The sequence below is a fragment of the Thamnophis elegans genome, chromosome 12 (genome assembly GCF_009769535.1).
Source record: "Thamnophis elegans isolate rThaEle1 chromosome 12, rThaEle1.pri, whole genome shotgun sequence".
NCBI lineage: Eukaryota > Metazoa > Chordata > Lepidosauria > Squamata > Colubridae > Thamnophis > Thamnophis elegans.
In genome coordinates, this window is record NC_045552.1 from 37219299 (window position 1) to 37242793 (window position 23495).

Here is a 23495-nt window from a genome sequence, read left to right on the forward strand (position 1 = left end):
CCCATGACCCCAATCGCAGAGCCTCCAGCCAGAGGGCTCTCGAGTGGGTCCCGCCCTGACGATTGATGTGCGCCTTGGTGGCCACATTGTCCGTCAGGAGGAGAACGTGGCTCCCTTCCACCGAGGAGCGAAAGTGACTCAGAGCCAGACGCGCGGCCTTCAGTTCCAGCCAATTGATGTTGTGACGGAGGTCCGAGGCCGTCCATCTGCCCTGAGCCATCCGAGAGCCCACCAGGGCCCCCCACCCGAACAGACTCGCATCCGTGGTGACGGTCACCCTGTTCGGCTCCCAGAACAGACACCCCCGCTGGATGGCCGGGGAGAGCCGCCACACCAGGGATGCACGGACCCCCGTCGAGATGCGGAGAGTCCGAAGGGAATTGCTCATTTGTCCCCTCTGATAGGGGATAAGCTCCCATTGAAGGGGCCGAAGATGGAGTCTGGCCCACGGGACAATCCCTATGCAAGAGACCATCTTGCCCAATAACTGCGACAGAGAGAGGATGGAAACGGAGCGCTTTGTGCGAACGCTCTCTGTCAGCCGACGAAGGCTGACCTGCCTCTCCTGAGACAGACGCACCTCCCCCAACTTGGAATCTATGACTGTCCCCAGATGCAGAATGCGAGTGGAGGGAGTGAGATGGCTCTTTTCGAAGTTTACCGAGAACCCCAGGGCCTGGAGGCTTCGAATGGTAATCTGAAGATCTGAAACGGCCTGAGACAGGGAGCCCGCCTGAAGCAAGACATCGTCTAAATAACATTGGAGGCGGACCGGGACCGATCTCAGATGGGCCGCCAGAGCCGCCAGGACCTTTGTGAAGGTCCTCGGGGCCGAGGCCAGGCCGAAGGGAAGAGCCCTGTACTGGTAATGGTGGGGCCCATGGGAGAACCTCAAGAACCGGCGATGAGCGGGCAGGATGGGGATATGAAGATAGGCCTCCGTGAGATCCACGGAGGCCAGGAAATCGCCTTTCCTGATGCCCTGAAGGATGGACTTGAGCGATGACATTTTGAACCGCCTGTAGACCAGAAACCTGTTCAGGCGCTTGAGGTCTAGAATTGCTCTCCAACCCCCCGTGCTCTTCGGGACCACGAAGAGATTTGAGTAGTGGCCCCGGCCCCGTTCCCCTGCGGGAACCGCCTCCACCGCATGGATTTCGAGGAGGTGGGCGATCGCCTGACTCATCAGGCGGCGGCGCTCTCGACTCCGGGATGGAGGGAACGACCGAAAGAGATTTGGAGGAGTGGAGAGAAATTCTAACCTGAGCCCGTAACGAACCGTGGCTCGAACCCAGGCGTCCGACGTGATGTCGTCCCACCGGTCCGCATAAAGAGCGAGGCGGCCGCCGATGGGATGACTCGGGTTCGAGTCACTTCCCCCTGCGGAAGGGACGGCCGCCTCCCCCCCGAAAGGGCCGCCGAGCCTGGCCCTGGAAACGGCTCCTGTCCTGGAAGGGCTGCCCCAAGAAATGCCTGTCAGAAGAGAAAGAAGAGAAGCGCTGGTTATAGCCGAAGCTAGGGGCCCTATACCGTTGCCTACGGAAGGGACGTGACTTGTTCTCGGCCTTCTTAGCCGTGGAGGGTAGGACCTTCTTCTTGTCCTTATCCTCCACGAGGATGCGAGTAAGGGCCTCCCCGAAGAGATCGGGCCCCTTGAAGGGGGCAGCCGCCAAATCCCATTTGGCTTTGTTGTCCATTTGCCAATGGCGCAACCACAGGAGCCTACGGGAGGTGACCGAGGTGGCCAGGGCGCTAGAAGCAAACTTGACCGTGTCCAAGGTCGCGTCAGCTGAGAACTGACACGCCACCAGAATCTTGACCAGATCCTGATGGATCCGGTCCTCCTGTATGGGAATGCGTGCCTGCAGCTTCTTGAGCCACATGACCGTGGCACGATTAAAGTAGGAAGCCGAGGCCGCCGCCCTAATGGCCCACGCTGTGGCGTTGAAGTTCTTCCGCAAAGTAAGCTCTGCGCGCTTATCCTCCGGCTTCATCTTATCTGCCACATCGCCCGACACCACCGGGGAGGAGGACACCAATGCGGCCACAGGGGTGTCAACCGTCGGGAGCTGAATGGCCTGAGCAAAGGTTTGCTCCATGTTATAATGCCGACGGTCGGTACTGCCTGGAGAAGAGAAATTAGAAGGTTTAGCCCACTGGTCGGTCAGAACCTCTAGGAACAAGGGAGGGGCAGGGATCTCTTCCTTATTGGTGGCCGTGGCAGAGAACATGACCATGTCGGGATCCCTTGGGGGGGGCACAGAGGGATCCCCAGTTCCGACCTTGGTGGTGTGTCTCGCCTTATCCAAGAGAACTTTAAACAAGGCGGGCATAAATAGGACCTTGGAAGAAGGCTCCTCCGAAACAGTGGTATTCTCATCATCTGAGAATCCCATCTCCTGGGGTAACTCCCCCCCACCCAGGAAGGAAGCCTCACTGATCATGGAAGGGGAGGAAGCCCGACACTGAGCCCTGTTCAGCCCCCCATGCCTAGAGTAAAGGGAGCCTTTGTCCCGCTGGGCAATGCCCCGAGTGATGGCTGCCGAAATAAGCCTCTTAATCCCTTCAGGGAGATTATCCAGATCCTCCACATCCACATAAGTAGAAGCAGGGCCCTGAGGAGCCAACCTTTGGGGGGAACAGGGGCCTCTGGACGTGCCCTCCAGAGGATCATCTATGGGGGATGGAGAACGCCCCCTCCTGGAGAAGGCCCGCGACCTACCAGGGGAGCTGCATGAAGAAGCCGGGCTAAAACCTCTAAGTAGAGACCTTTCTGAAATGGGCCTAACAGGGGACCTGGATCTGTCCCTAGATAAAGGCTTGGAGGGCTGGGCCTGCCTTTCTGCCCTGGCAAAGGTCCTTTCCAGCGCCCTATGGCGAGCTGCCTCATCCCTAGAGACAGAACTGGAGGGGCGCCTTGAAGAAAGGGATCTCTGAGGGGGGGCCCTCCCCCCCACCTCCTGATCCAGGGCCTCCTCACTCCCAGTAGGGCCTGCCCCTTGTCCCTGGGGAATCTCCGCTCCCTCGTCCATGCCCCACTCACGTGTCCGACGAAAGGAGCAGGAATCGGCCTCCAAAGTCCCACCTGAGACCAGGGCCTGAAGCCTGTGGGGAGACCTAGGCTCAAGGCCTCTCACTAGGCCGCACTAGGCCCGTCGATAAGGGCCAGGCCTCACGCACGTGGCAGCCTCCAAAATGGCCGCCGGAACGCCGTGCGCGGGAGAAAAGGGCTGGAAATAATCACCAGCAGCCCAGCCAGGCTTTTCTAGCCGGCTTCACTTTAAAATGAGCAGGGAGAACAGCTCTCCCCCCCTGCTCTGTCTCCCCGGCAACACAAACAAAGGAAGCCTGCAGCGAGGGCCCCCTCCGGAGCGATCTGCTCGCTGGAGCCTCGAGGCTTAAGTTTCTCTTTCACTTTCCTGCTGCAAAAAACAGCCTCTTCAAGAAGTTTGAACGAAGCAGTTTGAATGGAACCGCACCCCCGCACCCGGGGACGGGCAAAGGTTCCTGGCCTGCGGGGGGGAGACTAGTGCCCCACTGGGCCCTCCCCCAGCCGCCCGAGGCAGAGATCTGTCCCTTGGGGCCGCAGCAGATCAATTTAGAATTTAAATTTAAAGTGCCCAATTAGCCAAATAGGAATCAGACTGAATAGAACTCACCCAAAAGGAGAAAACAAACAGAACCTATCCAACTACTCTACAGCTTGGACCAGGCTGAGAGAATCTGGGCTAGCAATGGACAGGCACCGGTATTTATAGATTTCCTCTCAGCCTTGGACCAATCAGGTTGTGATAAAACCCACGTGTGACCATTCCCTCCTCCCATTCTGGAAAACTAAAATTTAAATTTAGCTAACTACACCCGCACTCAGTTTTTAATCTTAGCACAATCAACAATTGTAAGGACGAGCATTTTCCCCTGCTGGCAGGGCCATTAAAAAACAGATTGTGGCTTAAGCACAAGCACTGGCCTAATAATCCAGAAGGAGGTCACTATTATCTATAATTGAAATTGTGCATTTGGCATTTCGACCTGAAAAATTTGTCCCGCTGTATAAATTCCATTGAAGAATAACCTCTTGGGAAACTTACTTGATCTCGTATATCGTCTCACACTGAATGATAAAAGCTTTAAACGTCTCTGAAATCCTGTCAAATTTATAAGACAAGCAACCAGGAGACTGAGAAGTACAGCTACCCTCTTTCCCTGAAAATAAGATACCCCCCCCCCCGGGATAACAAGCCCAATGGGGCTTTTGAGAGCATGCGCTAAAATAAGCCCTCCCCAAAAATATTGAAATCCAGCAGCAGACATGAGGTGACCATGCTCGCCACCTCCTGCACCTCAAAAATAATAAGACCTCCCTGAAAATAAGGCCAAGTGCTTATTTCAGGGGTCAAAAGCAAATAAGACCCCGTCTTATTTTCGGGGAATCATGGTATAAATAATGGGAGAAACGGAAGCAAGGAAGGCAAGTGGGAGGATGGCTGGCCTGGCTTTTCTGTCATCTGCCTGAGTTAAAGGTTAATTTGGAAATCCGCCTGTTCTGGGGGGAGCCCCCCCCCTGACTCTTATGTAGGAGCAAACAGGTGGCAAAAGTTCCTAGCCAGCTACCAGATCACAGAATCACGGGGCTAGGCTAGAAGGGACCTTGAAGCTCTTCTAGTCTCCAATGTATACCTGGAGATTGTTTTAAAAAATGGTTAGTAGCAGTCCTCGCTTAATGACCATGTGAAGTTATAAGAGGGCTGAATGGATGGCACCTATGCCTGATCCTTGGACTTTCAAGTGTTGCAGAGTCCCAGTGGCCATGGGACCAGAATAGCACTAGCACTTAGACTAATATACTGCTTCACAGTTCTTTCCATTCCTCCTTCAGGCTGTGCTATTTCTCCAGTTTCTCCTACTCCTTTTCTCCCTGATGCCGCTGTCACTTGGCACTGCTCTGTCCATCACATCCACCGTCTTCTGGGCCTTGTCTACTACATGTCTGGTTGATTGGCTAGTGCCCTCCTGCCTTTGTGGATCTGGAGGGCTCACTTGATCTTAGCTTTCTTATTCTGCGTGATCTTCTGTGGGTTCTCCCATATAGACTCCCCTGTAGCCCAGTGATGAAATTCAAATTTTTATACTACCGGTTCTGTGGGCATGTCTTGGGTGGGGGTGGTAGGGGAAGGATACTGCAAAATCTCCATTCCCATACCACTCCAGGGGAAGAATACAGCAAAATCCCTGAGTTAAATGCCTGAGTTAAAGGTTAATCTGGAAATCCGCCTGGTTCTGGGGCGAGCCCCCCTGACTCTTACGCGGGAGCAAACAGGTGGCAAGTTCTGCAGAACCGGTAGCAGAAATTTTGAGTAGTTCAGAGAACCAGCAAATACCACTTCTGGCTGGCTCCAGAGTGGGATAGGAATGGGGATTTTGCAGTATCCTTCCCCTGCCACGGCCACCAAGCCATGCCCACCAAGCCACACCCACAGAACCAGTAGTAAAAAAAAAAAATGAATTTCACCACTGTCCCAAACTAATTTCAAGCAGTGATAGCGGGCGAATTAAGCAAGTTTAATATCAAAACACATAGACACCACACGCCCAAAACAAAGACTTCAAGATCCAACCATTTCGAAAATCCCACATAAATTATTTTTCTGCTTAAAAGCAGGCAGATGAAACAGAGCCCATACAAAATCAGAATTTGCCTCTCGCCTCTATTCTCCAGTTGAGAAAGGCAGGAGTTTTTCATAGCAGTGGTCCAACTGCTCCCTATTCTCAGAGCCTCTGGCTTTTACAAATCTCTCCCACCCGCCTTCAACTTAGACCTATTAAAGATTCTGCGTTTTGTTCGGATTTTACCACCAGAATTACAGCTGCACAGACTTGACTCTTCCTTTCCAGCATCAAGAACATGAACCAATTAAAATTGCACAGAGGTTGGTATTTCTTCAACGTCCCCAGGCACAGGCGTTCCTCTTTGCATCTTTGGGCCTCTCGGATGGAAATCCAAAGAGCAGAGATAGCAACAGCAACAGCACTTAATATACTGCTTCATAGTTCTTTTTACAGCCCTCTCTAAGCGGTTTACAGAATCAGCCTATTCCTCTTAACAATCTGGGTCCTCATTTTACCCACGTCAGAAGGATGGAAGGCTGAGTCAACCTTGAGCTGGTCAGGATCAAACTGCTGGCAGTGAGCAGTGAGTTAGCCTGCCATCCTGCATTCTACACTGTGCCATCACGTCACGGCTCCTATGCGCATGTCCTCAATCAACATGTATTGTGGTTTATTTGCCAAGTGACAAACACTGGCCTTCGGATTCATGGAATACTTGGCCTCTCAACAGCCAACAGCATTCTGTCAAAGAGACACAAGGATCCCCCGTGATCAAAAAGGCTGGCACTGCATGTGATGAGCAAATATGCCCCAGACCCCAGCCATCCAAAGACTGAGGGGCTTTGCTTTGGACCAGGAAAAAAACTTTCTATCCTTTCATCTGGCTTAGGGCCAGGAGAGATTAAGCTGAAAACAAAGAAACCTGTCAATCAGCTAGCAAGCCCACCGAGCCCCTCATCCCAGGTATGTCTGCCAGACACACCTGGACAGAGAGATTGGTCATATATCAGTTCAAGGTTGATCTCGACTGTGGGTTAAGGAGAGCATGTATATAATTATATTATGTTATTCAACCCTGGAAGAAATCAAGTGTGGGCCTCACCTGCTACCCTCTTATTTTCAAAAGGACTGTTGAGATAATGCTGGGCAGATCCCCTGCTTGTCTACTTGGCTCATTTTCCAGGATGTCCTAACCTCTTCTTCCCCTCCATTTCACTTCCACAGCATTTTGCCTTTCCCAGAAATCCTGTGCACTCCCTTGTGTGAGCAGTTAAAGGCTCCTATGCTCCCATTTAGCCTCTAAACTTCCCAACCCAGGAAATAGTATGTGGCGTCATGGCATCCGTACCGTTAAGCATTTCCTAGGTTGCCATAATGGGAAGGCGGGGCTAGATGAATCAAAAGTTGGGATTAAAATTGCCGGGAGAACTATCAACCACCTCAGATATGCAGATGATCCCACTCTAAGGGCAGAAAGTGAAGAGGAACTAAAGAGCCTCTTGATGTGGTTGAAGCAGGAGAGTGCAAAAGTTGGCTTGAAACTCAACATTAAGAAAACTAAGATCATGGCATCCATCCTTCTCAATTCCTGGCAAATAGATGAGGAAGAAGTGGAGGTAGTGACAGATCTTATCTTCCTGGGCTCCAAGATCACCGCAGATGGGGACGGGAGTCAAGAAATTAAAATACATTTGTTCCTGAGGAGGAAAGCTATGGCAAATCTAGACTAAAAGGCACAGACATCACCCTGCCAACAAAAGTGCCTATAGTCAAGGCGATGGTTTTTCCAGTTGCAATGTATGGCTGTGAAAGTTGGACTATAAGGAAGGCTGAGCACCAAAGTATGGAGGCCTTTGAACGATGGTGCTGGAGAAGACTCCTGTGAGTTCCTTGGACTGCAAGGTCAGTCCTAGAGGAGATCAACTCTGACTGCTCTTTAGAAGGCCAGATCCTGAAGATGAAACTCAAATACTTTGGCCATCTAATGAGAAAGAAGGTTTCACTGGAGAAGAGCCTAATGCTGGGAAAGATTGAGGGTAAAAGAAGAAGGGGACGACAGAGAAGGAGGTGGCTGGATGGAGTCACCGAAGCAGTCAGCGTAACCTTAAATGGACTCCAGAGGATGGTAGAGGATAGGAAGGCCTGGAGGAACATTGCCCATGGGGTCGCGATGGGTTGGACACAACTTCGCAACTAACAACAAGGTCTCCTTCGTAGCCCAGAAGTGGCTGCATTAACCTTTCTGAATAAAACCAAGTCCAATCTATCCCAGGGGGCCAAAAAACCCTCAACTTTTTAACCAACATTTAAAAGTCCACAAAGAAATGACTTTCTCAAAAACCTCAACAAAACATGTGGGTTTTCATGGAATGGGGCAACTTGCCGCAGCCAACCCACCATAGCCATTTTGCCAGGGTCAACTCATCGCAGTCAAATCACCACCACCAGCTCACTGACCATGGTAAGTTGGCTGGGGCGAATTGACCGTGGCAAATTGTCCTAGAATCCATTTTTCAGTACTTTTACTTAGCTGGATCTACCACAATAGCTATATATTGAAATATGTTATCATTGCAGATCTCCAGTGAGAAGATAAGATGGTTGTATTTCATATTATTTGTCCAAAATGTCTACAGCCAGGGCAACTGGAGTCATTCTTGGCAAATCTCATTAAGCAAATTTACATTCTTATGCTGCTTTGACTGTACTGAGTTTCTTGCTGAAATCTCATCCTGGAATTCTGCCTCCTGGTTCCTCTCTTTGCAAGGCTGCCATTTTCTGCCCACATCATTTCTGTAGGAAAAGGGCTTCCTGGACATTAGCACCAGCACGGAAAAGGCCTCTTTCAGAGGGTTTTCTCTGGCATCAACTTTCATGCGGAATTAAGCAGGTGCAAGGAAGGTCTTTATTCTGAGGCTTTAAACGGGTTTAATGCCTTCCCCCTCCCTCCTTCTCTCCTAATCATCCAATGATGCAGGGTGTTTTGTTAAGTTTCCTCTACTGCACGGTTAATTATTATTATTATTATTATTATTATTATTATTTTGCCATTAGCTGACTATATAAATCTTGGAAGTGGAAATCAAAGCTACTTTGGAGGCTCCAATGTTGGAACCAGTTTCCGAACACCAGCTTTCTCCTAGAGGGGCTCTGCGCCCCAACTTTCTTCTGCTTGTGCAAAGGCTTCCTAGCTGGAGCCCAATCTCCCTTGCTTGAAATGATAGCACTGAAGACATTTTCAAAATCCCCCCCTTCTACCCCTTTATGTCTTTTCCATCCTTTGTATTTTACAATTGCTACTTTCTGAGTTTTTATTTAGCTTCCTAAATCAAGGCAATTTAAACCCCTGAGAGGGAGCGGGGAATACTTAATTTTACCCCATGCAGAGAGAGGGGCAGACAATCCCTCTTATCAATCAGGTGCTCCTTTATTTTGGGACAAGGGCTGCAGCCACTCGGCAGAAACAAACTCATTTGGAAGGAGTTGTTTGGGGAAAGGACAGCTATGGATGGGTCTCTAGGCCAAAAATGTCTGGAATGCAAAGGAGTTTCACAGAGGGCTTCAGCTGAGCTTCTCCACGTCCCTGGTCATTCTGGGAAAGACCCAGGTCACTCAAGGCCCGCAAAGGTCATCTCCTACCATGGCACCAAGCTCAAGTCCAGATCAGAGAACCCACACTGGCCCTGGAAGGAGAACTCACCTTGTCCCACTTTCATGATGATCTTCATGGAGTGTGTTTGGCACACCCCGCCTTCTCGGTTCTCCAAGCCCTCAAGGGACCCATTGGACGTGGCTGCAAGGAGAGAGAAAAAAGGCGTCAGGGCTATGGAAAGCAAGGAAGGGCGACAGTGCAACACTGACGGACCCTCCTCCACCCACAGTGCACGAGAGGCAAGGTGGACGGTGGGCCCGAGAGCCTCCCCCCCTGCCCAGAGCTGCCATGACTGCCTCTGGGGAAGGTTGCCCCACGTGGGTAGGGTTGCTCTCATCCACAATGGGCCATTCCCTCTTTAAAGGGCTAAAGTGGTCAAAGAGGGAGGAAGTGGGAGGGAAGCTCCATCTATAGTTAATCCTGCCCCTCCCCACTCCCACTCAGCCAAGGAGCTGCCAGTTCTGCAGGGGGAGGTTGGGCCAGTCCTGTCCAAAGCGGCTGCTGGTCCCGAGAGCCTCAGCATCCCTCCAGCTCAAGAGGCCTGAAGATTTATTTTTTCATTTTATGACATGTATGTGAGGCCCACCTTGTCCAGAGACAACTCCGAGCAGCCTACAAACAATAAAACTACTACACATTAAAATAATAAAGCAAAAATAAATAAATAACAAAGGTAATAAGTGCTGTTCAAAAGGCGTTGAGGGGGAGGGGAGCACAAAGTACACGGGGAAGAAGAGTGGGGGTCTTTCCTAATCCAGGAATCACCTCCAGAAGGGGGCACCCCTTTGTGTCACCAGGCTGAGCTGAGTTTTCAGCTCTTTTGGAAGGCCAAAAAGGGGAGGGGGTCAGATCTACCAAGATTTGGGAGAAAGAGGACCCTTCCCATTATGGAGACCCTCCATTTTTTTGAAAAAGTTTTTTATTTTTTCCCATTCAAATACATTCACAAATATACATTCTTGTAAGTGCTACTAACATTTATCTATTAACCATTAATGTTTATCATTATCTTATATAAAATACATTTTGGGTCACTTTCTTGCCACCCCATGTCTCCATCTTATTCTGCAACAACCTTGCTCCTTCCGTCTTCTCAACCTCCCTTCTCTGCCTTCTTCTTTCCTCCTCTCCTTCCTCTTTTCTTCTTCCCCTTTCCCCCACTCCTCCTCTCTTCTCCTCCCCTCCCTGTCTCTCTTACTCTTACTTCCTCTGCTTTACCCTTCCTTCCTTTCTTTCCTCATCCTCCCTCCTTCCCATTGTTGCCCTTATTTACTTTCTCTGATGGGTTCCCAGGGTGGCATTTCAGCGATCCCAAATTTATATTTACATAATATAACATTATGGAGACCCTGTTTGTCCTGCTGCTGTCAGGGCACTCATGATGCAGGAAGAAAAGCCCCACACACACACACACACAGAGCCTTCAGCCCCCGCTGCCCCCCCCCACAAGGGATTAGGACAGTCCCTGGGAGGGCATGCCAAAAAGAGAAGGTCCTTTTGTGTCTCTCCCTCCTGTTAACCAGCTCTCTCTTAAAATAGGCAAGAAGGAAGGGGAGGGAGGCTGGGGCTGCCTTCCTGCCCCCTTTCTGCCCATTGTGCAAATTTGGGGAGGAGGGTGCTGGCCTCCTCTGCTCTGCTCAGAACCCAACCTAATTAGCAGCAAGTACAGGCAGACACCCCCCCCCCCAAGGCATGTGGGAGAATAAAGGGGCCCGGGTGGGGTGAAGGCAAAGCAGAGAGGGAGGACCTTCTCCCACCTCATCCAAATAAAACCTAGCAAGTACCACCTGAAAAGAAAAGCCCCTCCCCCATAAGAAGCCCCCAAAGGCTTCCTGTTTCTTTTTTTTCCCCCATCAATTTTTTATTTTTTATATTCTTTATACATATTAATGCGTGAATGGTGTGGTAACTGGGTAACGTACATGTCAGTACACATAAACATAGTCTTATTATTCCTAAATATTACATTTCATTTCCATTCTTTCATATTATTTATACATGCCTTTTATTATCACCTTTCCTTTCTCAACCATCTTTCTGTCCTTTTGTATATCTTAACATACTAATATATAATTATTATTTTTCCCTATTTTCTATCCCTATTTTAACTCCCCCCACCCTTTATATTGCTATAATATTCAAAGACGTGTTTTCCACCTATTTTGTTGTTCATATTTCCATAATTAAATCAAAGTTTCATCCTTCCCAAAGGCTTCTTGTCTTTGTGTGTGGAGCTGTGTGACCTAGAAGTTGTACTTAACAGAATAACAAAGCTGGAGTGGGCCTTGGAGGTCATCCAGTCCAGCCCCCTGCTTAAGCAGGAGACCCTAAACTTTTGCTTCGTCGCCCTTAATTAAAGGTAAGACGCAACCAATTAAATTCAAAACAGGAGGGAGATGGGATGCCAAAAATTTCAATATGAGGCTTGCAAACAGGGCTACAAAGCCATTGGCTATGAAAGGGGAAGTTTTATGGATGTATACAGCCTGATTAGGTGGCTCAGTGGTTAAGACACTGAGCTTGTCGATAAGAAAGGTCGGCAGTTTGGCGGTTCGAATCCCTAGAACAGGCCTTCCAACCCTGTTACTGTTTACACGTGAGGACCACTCCTTGCTCGCCCCAGACCAGGAATCTGCCTTCAGCAGCTCCCGCCAGGTGCAACGTGGGCGCTTCCAACGACTGTTTTCCATCTGAATCCAGATCGCCACATAGGATCTCCATTACACAACAGGATCTCCATGGTTACCTACATACCGTCTCTCTGGAAGAGATCCACTGAAATACACACAGGCACCTTTTTAAAAGAGAACCAGATTTTAACCTCTCTCTGCTACAGAGCTTCATCCAAGAAGCATGCAAGTTTTGCAGTATCTGGATCTTGAAAGCAATGGCTGCAGCCCACCACAGGAGATCACACCTGGCCATGAAAAGATTGCTGACCCCTCTTCCATGGACGGTTTCAGGAGACGCCCCAGGAGGCCTGGCCTGCTGTTTCAGCAACCGTGGAGCACAAATATTTGACGCATGAGGAAGGCATAAGGACGGGGCTTTTGAAGGCACCAGAAAGGGGGAGGCTTTTTCCTTGCTCCAGGCAAGTACGGACCTTGCATGACGGCCTAATTTTAACTAGCACAAAGCCACATGTGCCAGGCACACAAAGGCCGCTTCGTGCATCTCTCTCTTGCCCGCCTTCTGGGCAGCTGTGGGGCAGAAAACGGCTGCAGAGCAATGAGCACCCAGTAATCCAGCAGAAGGAGGGTCTGGGCACAGATCTCCTGATTTCAAAGCCATGTTTTGGATGGAGGAAAGGGACATCAAAACGGAGGGGGGATGAAGGAAGAGAACAGCTAGCAGCCCCCCCCCCTAAAATGATAAGTGGAACTAATGAATTCTTGGGTGGTCACAGGTGGCAAAGGGTTAAAAACACACGCTCCCCCCAATATCTCACTATCGGCTGATTTTTCTCAGCCCTACCAGTCAGCTGGTCACTTCTCTCTTCTCTTTTTGCTTCTCCCCAACAAAAGCTTCTCCGTTTTCAAAGGGTCCCAATTTCATATGTTATCCTCATTAACATTTACAAGTCTGTAGACACCCCGAAAGGGACACTCAGGTGGCTCCGGGGCTAAGATGCTGAGCTTGTCGATCAGAAAGGTCGGCAGTTCGGCAGTTTGAATCCCTAGCGCCACGTAACAGAGTGAGGTCCTGTTATTTGTCCCAGCTTCTGCCAACCTAGCAGTTCGAAAGCATGTAAAAAATGCAAGTAGGAAAATAGGGACCACTTTTGGTGGGAAGGGAACAGCATTCTGTGCACCTTCGGCGTTTACATGACCACGGAGACGTCTTCGGACAGTGCTGGCTCTTTGGCTTTGAAACGGAGATGAGCACTGCCCCCTAGAGTCGGGAACGGCTAGCACATATGTGCGAAGGGAACCTTTACCTTTAGACACCCCAAAGATGCAGACCTATTACCCCATATCATCACAGTTCACCCCAACTGATGTCCTTTTTGCTGTGCCAGGTGAGGGAATGGCCAGAACAAACAAACCAGAATTCAGTCATTTCTCAGCCTCCTTCCAGACCTCCCCTGCTCTGCCTCTGGAGCCTTCTTGGCTTGCCCAGGCGAAAGAGGAAGGGGAGGGGTTTCCAAAAGTCCTCTGCTCCCCACTTTGCCAGCAGCAGGACCTCAATGGGGCTTAAAAACACCAAGCCATGCCACCTCTTCATGTATGGAGGACGCATACAAATTCATAATTTCCAGGATTTTTTTTATTGATTGCTATAAAAAAATTACTATGCTGCCCCATCTTGATATCTAAAATGACTCTGGGCGGTTTACGATGTAATAAAATAGAAATATAGCAAAACAAAATTGCACAGGATTAAGTACCGATTTACAAAAACCACAGGCTCAAGCGGAGCAGAGGTGGTGCCTTCCCTGTCCTTGCACCAACCCCCAGCCCAACCGAGAGTGCCTCCATCGGGGGGGGGGGCAGACCAGCCCCAGAGCCCCAGGTTTAAAGGCCCTTCTGGAAGGCCAAAGAGGTGGGGGGGGGGGTTATGGTGGATCAAGATGCTCCAAAGAGGCAGAAAAGCTGAAACTCCTAGACTGTCAGAGCAGCAGGCCTTTTCTGCCAGAACGAGAAGGGCGGACCAGTGCCAATGGGGCAGGACAATTCCCTAGGTATCTCAGACCCATAAAGGGCTTCAAACACATCTGAGCTGTATCTGGAAGCAGATCAGCAACCAGTGCAGCTAACTTAACAGTGAGTGGTGTTACACAGGCCACAGGTGGAGCCTCCACAACGGCCCACACCATTGTGTGTCCTGAACCAACAAGTTTCTGAATACTCTTCCAGGGTTGCCCCAAGCAGAGCACATAGCAAAAATCCAGACATGAGATGATCAAGGAATGAGTGATGAGCACAAGACCCAGAAAAGGACATAGTAGGAAGTTGCGCAAAGGCTTCCTAGCCGCAACCGTCACCTGGTCTTTGACCAGGAATGACAAGTCTAGGATAACCCCCAAGTTGTGCGCTGAGTCTGTCTTGGCCAATGCAACCCTATCCAGGACTGAAGATGATAAAGGATCCCAAGACCTTCCACACCCACAGCTCCTCCAACTTATCAAGATTCAGCCAAAACCTGTTGCCCCATCCAGACCACCACAGGTACCACAAAAGGTACCACCACAGGTACCACAGGTACCACCACCACAGGTATCAGACCACAGCATTACTTGGGTCATCCAGGATGGAGACTGGCATACTGATTAGGACTGTCCAGGGGTGAAATTCAGCAGGTTCTGACAGGTTCTGGAGAACCAGTAGTGGAAATTTGGAGTAGTTCAGAGAACTTGCGAATGACAACTCTGGCTGGCCCCAAAGTGGGGAGGGAATGGGGATTTTGCACTATCCTTCCCCTGCCACGTCCACCAAGCCACACCCACCAAGCCACGCCCACAGAACGGTAGTAAAAAAAATTGACTTTCACCACTGGAACTGTCCCATTGGCATACTGATGATACCCCACCCTGTTAAACAGGAGCAGAGAGAGACTCCCAAGCCACAGAGGGACGCGGGCTTATGGTGGACCTCCTGGCCCCTATCAACACTGATTAGAACCAGCCTTGGGGGAAGAAACCAAACCAGCACAGTAGAGTCCCAAATCCCGCAGTTGGTCCAAAAGGATACATGGTCAATGTTACGGAAAGAAGCTGAGAGGTCAAGGAGAGCAAGGACGGACGCACAATCCCATTCCTCTTTCGCCAGAGAGTGTCAACATGCAACCAAGGGTGTTTCTGTCCCATAACCTGGCATGGAATCAGACTGTCTCTCAGAACTTGCACCATTTTTGCTGCTTGTCTCTGGACTCGCTCAATTTTAGCAATTTCTCTTTTAAGTGAGGTCTCTAGAACTGAACACAGGATTCCAAGTAGGGTTTGACTAAATGCTGTTCCTGTCCCCTAACAGGGCCTGAATTCTAACCAGGAGGGGGCCAGATAATCAGTTTCATCCAGGACCCTCTGAAGCTGCCAAGTAACCACCTTTTCGAATCATCTTCCCTAGTACTTTACTTTATTGTCATTGTACGTATCTACACAGTATACACATACAACGAAACTTACTTTTTCCTAAAGAGGAAAGATAGGAAACAAGACTAAAGTTGTCAGGCAGGTGGGATCAAGTGATGATTTCTTAAGGGAGGGGACAAACCTGGGCCTCCTTAAAAGCTCCTAAAAATGCCCCCACCTGCAGAGATTAATCAATACTGCCTGAACCCATCTGCTTGCACCATCAGGGAGGGACACGGATTGAACTGACAGGTGGTAGAACTGACAGCATCAAAGACTCTATCCACTTCCTCAGATCCAACACTGTCAAACTGTTCCCAGATAACTGGGAAGGCCTCCCCTCAGGCATCTCACATGGACTTGCTCCACACACGGGATCTATGTGGGAATGAATCCAAGTTACTTTCTCCCTCAGGAGTTGAACAAATTTCTCTGCTTGCCTTTATAGATCAGGGGTCTCCAACCTTGGCAACTTTGAGACTTGTGGACTTCAACTCGCTCAGCTCACTGAGGAATTCTGGGAGTTGAAGTCCACAAATTTCAAAGTTGCCAAGGTTGGAGACCCCTACTGTACATGATCACCAAGTTTTTCTGTCCCAGGAGAGACCGAGTGATCTGGAACACAGCCACTGGCCGGCACCCTATGGGCACAATAAGGACAAAGAAATAATGCTCTTTAGCTGCTTTTATTACCATGGACTAGGCCTTAATTGCAGCTCTAGGTCGGAGCCATCCTTCATTTTCCTCAGTGGAGGAAATTTATCATCTATCCTCCCTCTTTAAGGTTGCCTCATAATTGCCTTCTTCCCATACTTTTGAATTATAAAGTCACCAATTCAGTTTTTCTGTTTTCAGCAAAAAGTCCACAAAGGGTTTCCAATCATGAATAAGTGTACTTGTTTTGTCCCTGATCAAGCAAGTTAACTTGGCCATTTCCTGCCAATTTTGTCATCTTCCCGAGCATTCCTCCAGAGTGGGTATTTTGGAATCCTTCCATCTTTGTGCAGATTGCATCTTGTTGTAGTTAGCATGTACAAAAACATTTTCCATGGTTCTTTTCTAGTTAACTATCCATAAATTCCAACCAACCAACCCATACATGCATACCAGTGGTGAAATTCATTTTTTTTACTACCGGTTCTGTGGGTGTGGCTTGGTGGGTGTGGCAGGGCAAGGATACTGCAAAATCCACATTCCTTCCCCACTCCTGGGGGAAGGATATTGCAAAATCTCCATTCCCACTCCACTCTGGGGCCATATTTGCCAGTTCTCTGAACTACTCCAAATTTCCGCTACTGGTTCTCCAGAACCTGTCAGAACCTGCTGAATTTCACCCCTGATGTATACATACATATATGTACTACACATTTAAGTGCATATTTTTCCTCAAAGGTTTGAAATTAAAATGGCCTTGGAGAAATGACTTACAACTCATCCCCAACATTATGATTAACCACCAACCTCTTGCTCACATAATCCCAATTTGGGTGACTGGAAACTGGCTTGCATTTATAGCAATTGCAACATCTTGCAGCCATGTAAGCAGCAGTACAACAAGGAGGAATTTGGAGTGGAGGAGAAGAAAAAGGAGGAAGAATATAGATAAAATAAGTTGCAATTGGGGGTGGGGGAGAATTTAGACATCAGTTTTGAAGAACTGCCAAAGAAAAAGAAAAAGGGGGAAAGAGAGGAGGAAGAGGGAGGAGGAACGGCATCAGAAAGACAGTGGGACGTGCAGGATAACAGCTGAGAATGGAGGCGGCCTGGAAGAAGCAAAGGAATTTCAACACTAGCCACAAGAAGAGCTGAAACAAGTATTATTTCATCATTAACCTTGCCACAGCCAACTCGCCACAACCAACTCACCGTGGTTGGTTAAGGAAATAAATAGGTGGCATGTATGTATTCATGCTCACAGAAGACCCAAGTTATATCTGTAGTAAATGTAAACTAATTCAAACATTTGGGGGGGGAATAAATCTAGAGACAAGTCTAACCACACAAAATGTTGCTTGTGTCTCAGACTAAACCGAACTGAACTGAACTGAATACAGTAAGGAAAAATTAACTAATAGGAAGTGAACTTTGAATGAAGACAAAGAGACCTGTCACTCATAGAAGGGGAAAAATATCCAACACAGTCAAGTCCAGCTAAACAATCGATTTCATAAGAAAACGTGCAGGCACGTGTTGATGATAGCAGACTCACTGCTCAGGGGAACTGAATCAGCAATTTGTAGACAGGACAATCAATCTAGGGAAGTATATTGTCTCCCAGGAAGAAAGATCAAAGTTGTAACTGAGAGATTTACTAAAATAATTAAGTCCACAGATTATTATTCCTTTTTCCTCTTTCATGGGGGGGGGGGGATGATTGATATGACAAAGAGCTGGAAAAATGTATCCAGAGATTATGAGCAGCTAGGCATCAAAACGAAAGAGATAGAGACACAGTTGGTGGGTTCCTGTGTACTCCCAATGAAAGGTAGGCATCCAATGAAGGAACACAGAACTTTTGAAGTAAACCACTGGCTTGGGGCAGGGGTCAGGAAACTGCAGCTCTGGAGCCGCATGTGGCTATTTCATCCCTCTACTGCGGCTCCCTACCGCCAGTCAGCTCCGCAATCGATTAGGATATGTAGAGGAAAAAGGACGCCGCACTAGGTGGAGACTCTATGGTGGGGGAACCAGACTTCCAGTCGGCTCCAGAATTGAACGGGGGTTAGGACCTTTGTGGCTCTTTGACTGTTTAAGATTGCTGACCCCTGGCTTATGGGAATGATGTTGATGACACAACTTTGGATACCTACACCCTGGTTTAAAATACCTGCATGGGGTGGGGTCTTCTGGCAGGGGATGGATTAGTTCCCAATAACTGGGAATAATGTTTTTGGAAGTCAGCTGGATCAAAGCTCCGGGAAACTGAATCAGGAATCTGTAGACCAGTCAATCAAAAGAAACACGCCTAATAAAAGAGGAGGTGGAATTGCACTATATACAAGAAATAACTACGCCTCTATAGAAATGCAAAGCTAAAAAGAAAAAAAAAACCAAGGATGAAAACAATTTCTCTTCCTGAAAATTATATAGGTGTATACAACATTTATATAGGTTTTTATATAGCATTTATATAGGTGTATACAATATTACAGAACACTCACACAAACAGTGGAAATAGATGAACTTTTTGCTAATCAGTTAGCTAAAGTATACAGGATGCACACCACAATAATAATGGAGGACTTTTAACTCACTGAAGCAGTCGGTGTGAGCTTAAATGGGCTCCAGGAGATGGTAAGGGACAGGAAGGCCTGGAGGAACTCTGTCCATGGGGTCGTGACGGGTCGGACACGACTTTGTGACCAACAACAAAAAAACTACACTGACATCAAATGGGAGCAAACTCTACATCTAGTAGAAGATCCAACAGATTCTTGACAAACGTAGCAAACAACTTTGGCTCCAAAAGGTAGAGAAGGGAACTGGGGGAGGTCAGCAATACTGGAGTAACCAAGCTCTCTTTAACAGCTGTGATCATCGGGAAATTTCACCTAATGTTTGCTAGAACAGCTTCCTTTCTCCTTGCTCAGGCATCTACATATTCCCTTTACAGCAGTGTTGGGTTCCTAACCAATTTACTACCAGTTCGCTGAGAGGGCTTTTTGTGCGATGGCAGAAGAGACTGGGGAACCAGTTCAGGGGTATGGCAGGCCTGAGTCGCTGCTTGTTCCAGCGACCCAGGACACCATGCTACTACTGGTTCAGACGAACCGGTCCAAACCAGTACTGGCACTCAATACCACATCGGATCTGAACAACGCAAATCAAAGGAAGAATTACCAGTCTCTGAATGCCAGTTTTTGTTGTTGTTGTTTGTCACCCTGAGATTGCACTGGCCTTTTTAGCCGTTACTCTACCCTGCCTGCTCTGGTTCCCTTTGGGATCTACTAGGACCTCATCATAGTACTGCACCACATTGCCACCAATTCAGCCTCCCCACTCTGGAAGAAATGCAGCTGAAGGACTCATTGAGAATTTCTTTCTCTTTCCTTTATGCAGACTGCATCCATTTACCCTTCGAGAGACACATCCCTGAGAACAATGGAATTTACTCTCAGTGCACACAAGCCTCCCAAGGCACTCAGAGAGGCAGCTGTCTGCTGAGCAGCATTTTGCACCCATTCGCTGTTGCTTCCAATAAGTGTTGAGAGACTTCCAGGCACTCCTGGAAAAAGAGGAGGTACAGTTCAGTCTCTTAATCTCTAATTCCCAGAGGAAACAAAACTCCCCTCTCTGCAAGCAGAGAGACACAAGATGAGAAATGACCAATGTCCAAGGCTGGGCTAGCGAGAACATTAAACAAAGGCTAGGAATCTGGAGGTTTGTCTGAACTAGAATCCTGGAGTTTTGAATGGCTTTTTTTAAGGGGCAAAGCCACCCATGGCGATTGGGGGTGGGGGGAGAGGGATCCCTACTATGCATTCTTCCCTTTATACCAGCGGTCCCCGACCTTTCCAGCTTTGCGTGGTGGGGAGAGAGGAAATGGTTTCGCATAAGTGGCAGGCAAGCGTGTGGGCATCTCCATTTGCATAAGCAGCAAGGCACTCTTGCGAGCATGTGAAACTCCGTTTGTGCAAGTGGCAGGCACAAATCCACGCCACTTGTGCCATTGGAGCTGTGTGCATGCACTTGCCTGCTGTTTGCACAGCTCAGTTCCAAAAAGGCCACAGCCCAGGGGTTGCCGGGGGGGGGGGAACCCCCTGCTTTAGATAAACATGAGAGGGAAATGAGAGAAGAGGAAGAAATCTAACACAAACGTAGACAGGGGAAAGCCTATAGAAATCAACCAAGGTTATTTTTGCACTACACATGTTTATTCTGTGTCTTTCCATTACTCTTCCTTTTGCAATTAGGATAAGTCAAGTTTCATGACTTGCATTTGGGTAGCAAAGGGAGATATTTGGGGGGGGGGGGCTGCTATAATAAATCTTTGCTTATGCATCCTAATGGCGCGAATTGCAGGAAGCAATTGTTACTGCAAAAATGGGATGATCCAAAAGGCACCTTGAAGGAACCTTTCTGCTCACCGCTAAACTGCATTTAGCCTTTGCCTGCATTCACACGTATTCAAACTTCTCGATCATTCTCAGTGAAAGCACAACCTTCTGGAAGTCAGCAAGACGGCGTCAATGCAGTTCTATTCATCAGAAATAAAATCCAAGGTATTTTTCAACCCAATGTAGCTGCCACCTGATGACTTTTCAAACCACTCTGATTCTGGAAAATCACATCTGATCTACATCAAGCTTAGCTAGTTATTGCTTACTTCGACTGTTTCAAGATTGGAATGGATAGTCTACAAGCAATTAAAAAATAATTCCAGAACATTAAGATGATCTCTCTCATCTTAATGAAGCCTCAGGACCTCCTAATGCCAAGAGGATGACTCATGGCTCTAGTTGCAGCCCACAGAAACCATCCAGATGGGCTCCCGCTGCTGAATCAGCTCTCCGTTCATTTGGTGGGTTGATGCAGGAGAAAAGACAGACGGGACTTCGGTTCCCTAACCAACTTTCCTTGAAGCTGACATCTCAGAGGAACACCCAAAAAATGCGGAGGAAACCAGACACTGATGAGGCTACTGATATTTCTCAGCTTGGCCACATTATTTGTACTGTGTGATCAGATGTGCTTCACAGACAGAAGCCGCCAAACCAAATGCCTTTCCGGGCGATGGTGGAGCTCCTGAACTTGCAATTTCACTGATTTGTGTAGAAAGATGTTCAGCTCCCTCGTGAAAGATGGAGATTTTGAGCTTCTTCTGCTAAGGCTCCTCTTTTTTTTTGAACTCGCCTCTTTACATCTGGTATCCTTTCCATGTTGTAATCAATGAGCACAATGTGAATACCAACATGCTGGAAGCAGTGATGGGATTCCATTTTTTTTACTACCAGTTTTGTGGGCGTGGCTTGGTGGGCATGGCATGAGTTAGTGGATGTGGCTTGATGGGCGTGGCATAGCTTGGTGGGTGTGGCAGGGGAAGGTTACTGCAAAATTCCCATTCCCTCCCAATCAGCTGGGACTCGGGAGGCAGAGAATAGGTGGGGGTGGGGCCAGCCAGAGGTGGTATTTACCGGTTCTCCGATCAACTCAAAATTTCAGCTACCGGTTCTCCGGGACTGGTCAGAACCTGCTGAATCCCACCTCTGTCTGGAAGGCCCCACAAGTCTTATCTTATGGCTAAGTGGAAGGCAGAACGACTGGAATGGTTCAGCCAGTCTTTCAAAGGGTGGATCCAGAGGGGTGACTGAGTCTGTTTCTATACAGGATTACCTCACCCACGTCCTATGTAATGGATTCCTCATGACTTCACTACAAAACTTCTGCATTGTTTGCTCTTTGTTCTAAACAAATATTACCAGGAGGGAGTTCAGGAAGTCTTGAAATGCAAGATTTGCCTGCTTAAATCTGAGAGTCTCATTTTTTTCTCCTCCTAGTTCCATTTCATTAGCAACTGAGACCTTTTTATGACCAGCTTTGTCCTTTCTCTTCTCAATTGCTGAAGAATTCGGCTTTCTGAGCTGCCTTAAGTTTCAATACCGGGAATTTGGCCATGTTCATTCCAGCTCTGCGTTTTGAGTCAGGATCAAAGGACTATTTGCTTCCTAGCAAAACAACAAGACCCAATTATCCCCAAGGCAAGGAAACTTCCAAAACCATCCAAGACCAATTTGGGCAAAAGCAGACTTTTTAAAGAGCAGCACACAACCGATTAAATTCCAAAGCACAGAAACAACCCTCCAAGAGAGCTTTAAATCAGTATCTTGCACCATCCTGTTGCTGGAGATCAGCTACACATAAGCAGGACACAAGTAGGAGGACAGCTTACATTTCTGTTCACGTCTATGGTTATGGAATGGGGATGCTAATAAGGATGATTTGGAGCTCAGACCCCCAAGAGGCCACATTGCAGAACCTAATGGACAAGGAAGACTTTGGCAATGCCCACAGTAGTCCTCTTCAGTTGCATTTTGTCTCTTATAAACACCACAATCAAACCATGTGCTCTTAGAGAATAGAATAGAATTTATTTGTCAGTACACAAGAGACTGGTTGAGCTCCTCAGTGCACACACCCCAACACAATACAACTCACAATGAAGACAGAAAATCCCTAACACAATAAATCTTATTAACAAACACCCAGTCCTATTGCACCAGTGTGAACATGTTACACGTTGCGCCAGCATGTTGCGTCCATCGTACTACATAGTTATGATGTTATTGCACATTCAGGAGTCCGACAGCCCACAGATCTTCTTTCTGCCTCCAACCCACACTAAGCCAGGTGACACCAAAACACAAAATCACCCCACACAGAGGCCTCCTCCCACTTACACATACAAAAGAGCAGCCTGCACGTAAAATAATAAACTGCTTACTGAATCTACTGAACCAGTGGCTTCCGGTGAGCACCAAGGATATTACCTAGTTTGGGTGATGAAACGTCTGCAAGAAAACAAGCGAGCTCAGAGACCACCAAGGACCCCTCATTTCAACCCTGAGCTACAAATATTCTCCTTTATAGGGAACCCCCCCCCTCCCGATTGTGCATCAGGTTTGTCTGTATAATGCAGGGGTCAGCAACCTGTGGCTCTGCAGCCGCATGTGGCTCTTTCGTCCCTTTGCTGTGGCTCCCTGTTGCTCAAATATGCATCACAACCGTCAATATGTGACACACGCTGGCCACGTAATTTACTGAGCTTTTCAATCCCCAGTAGGCCAACTAGAGATAAATCCAAGAAAAGTTTCAGAAAACAGAACGTTTAATTCAACTACATATGCTAGTATTGTGGCCACTCAGGAAATAGTCAGACACGGGAAGGGTTTTGTGGCTCCCGGTGCTTTCTTTTCTGTGGGAAACGGGTCCAAATGGCTCTTTGAGTGTTTAAGGTTGCCGACCCCTGGTATAATGGAATATATGGATGACCTTAGGGGATGAGGGGAAGAGATGCTGCCTAAGAAACAATCAGATAAGAGAAGCAGGAGCCCTCAGTCACTTAATGATCGGGGAAAGAACCTTAGGAAGGATCCCCCCCCAATGGATCAGGTGATTAAAATTAGCTGTGGGAAGTTCGAATCTTCATATTTGCAAGATTGTATT

General features: G+C 48.2%; 1 protein-coding gene across 1 annotated transcript in view; it reads right to left on the reverse strand.

Annotated features, from left to right (window-relative positions):
• Positions 1-23495, reverse strand: part of EFNB1 (ephrin B1) — an 89711-nt gene that overhangs the window by 16868 nt on the left and 49348 nt on the right. Inside the window, exon 3 of the mRNA XM_032227968.1 lies at positions 9311-9403. Within this exon, the coding sequence (XP_032083859.1) occupies positions 9311-9403 (93 nt within the window). The remainder of the gene's footprint in view (positions 1-9310; positions 9404-23495) is intronic.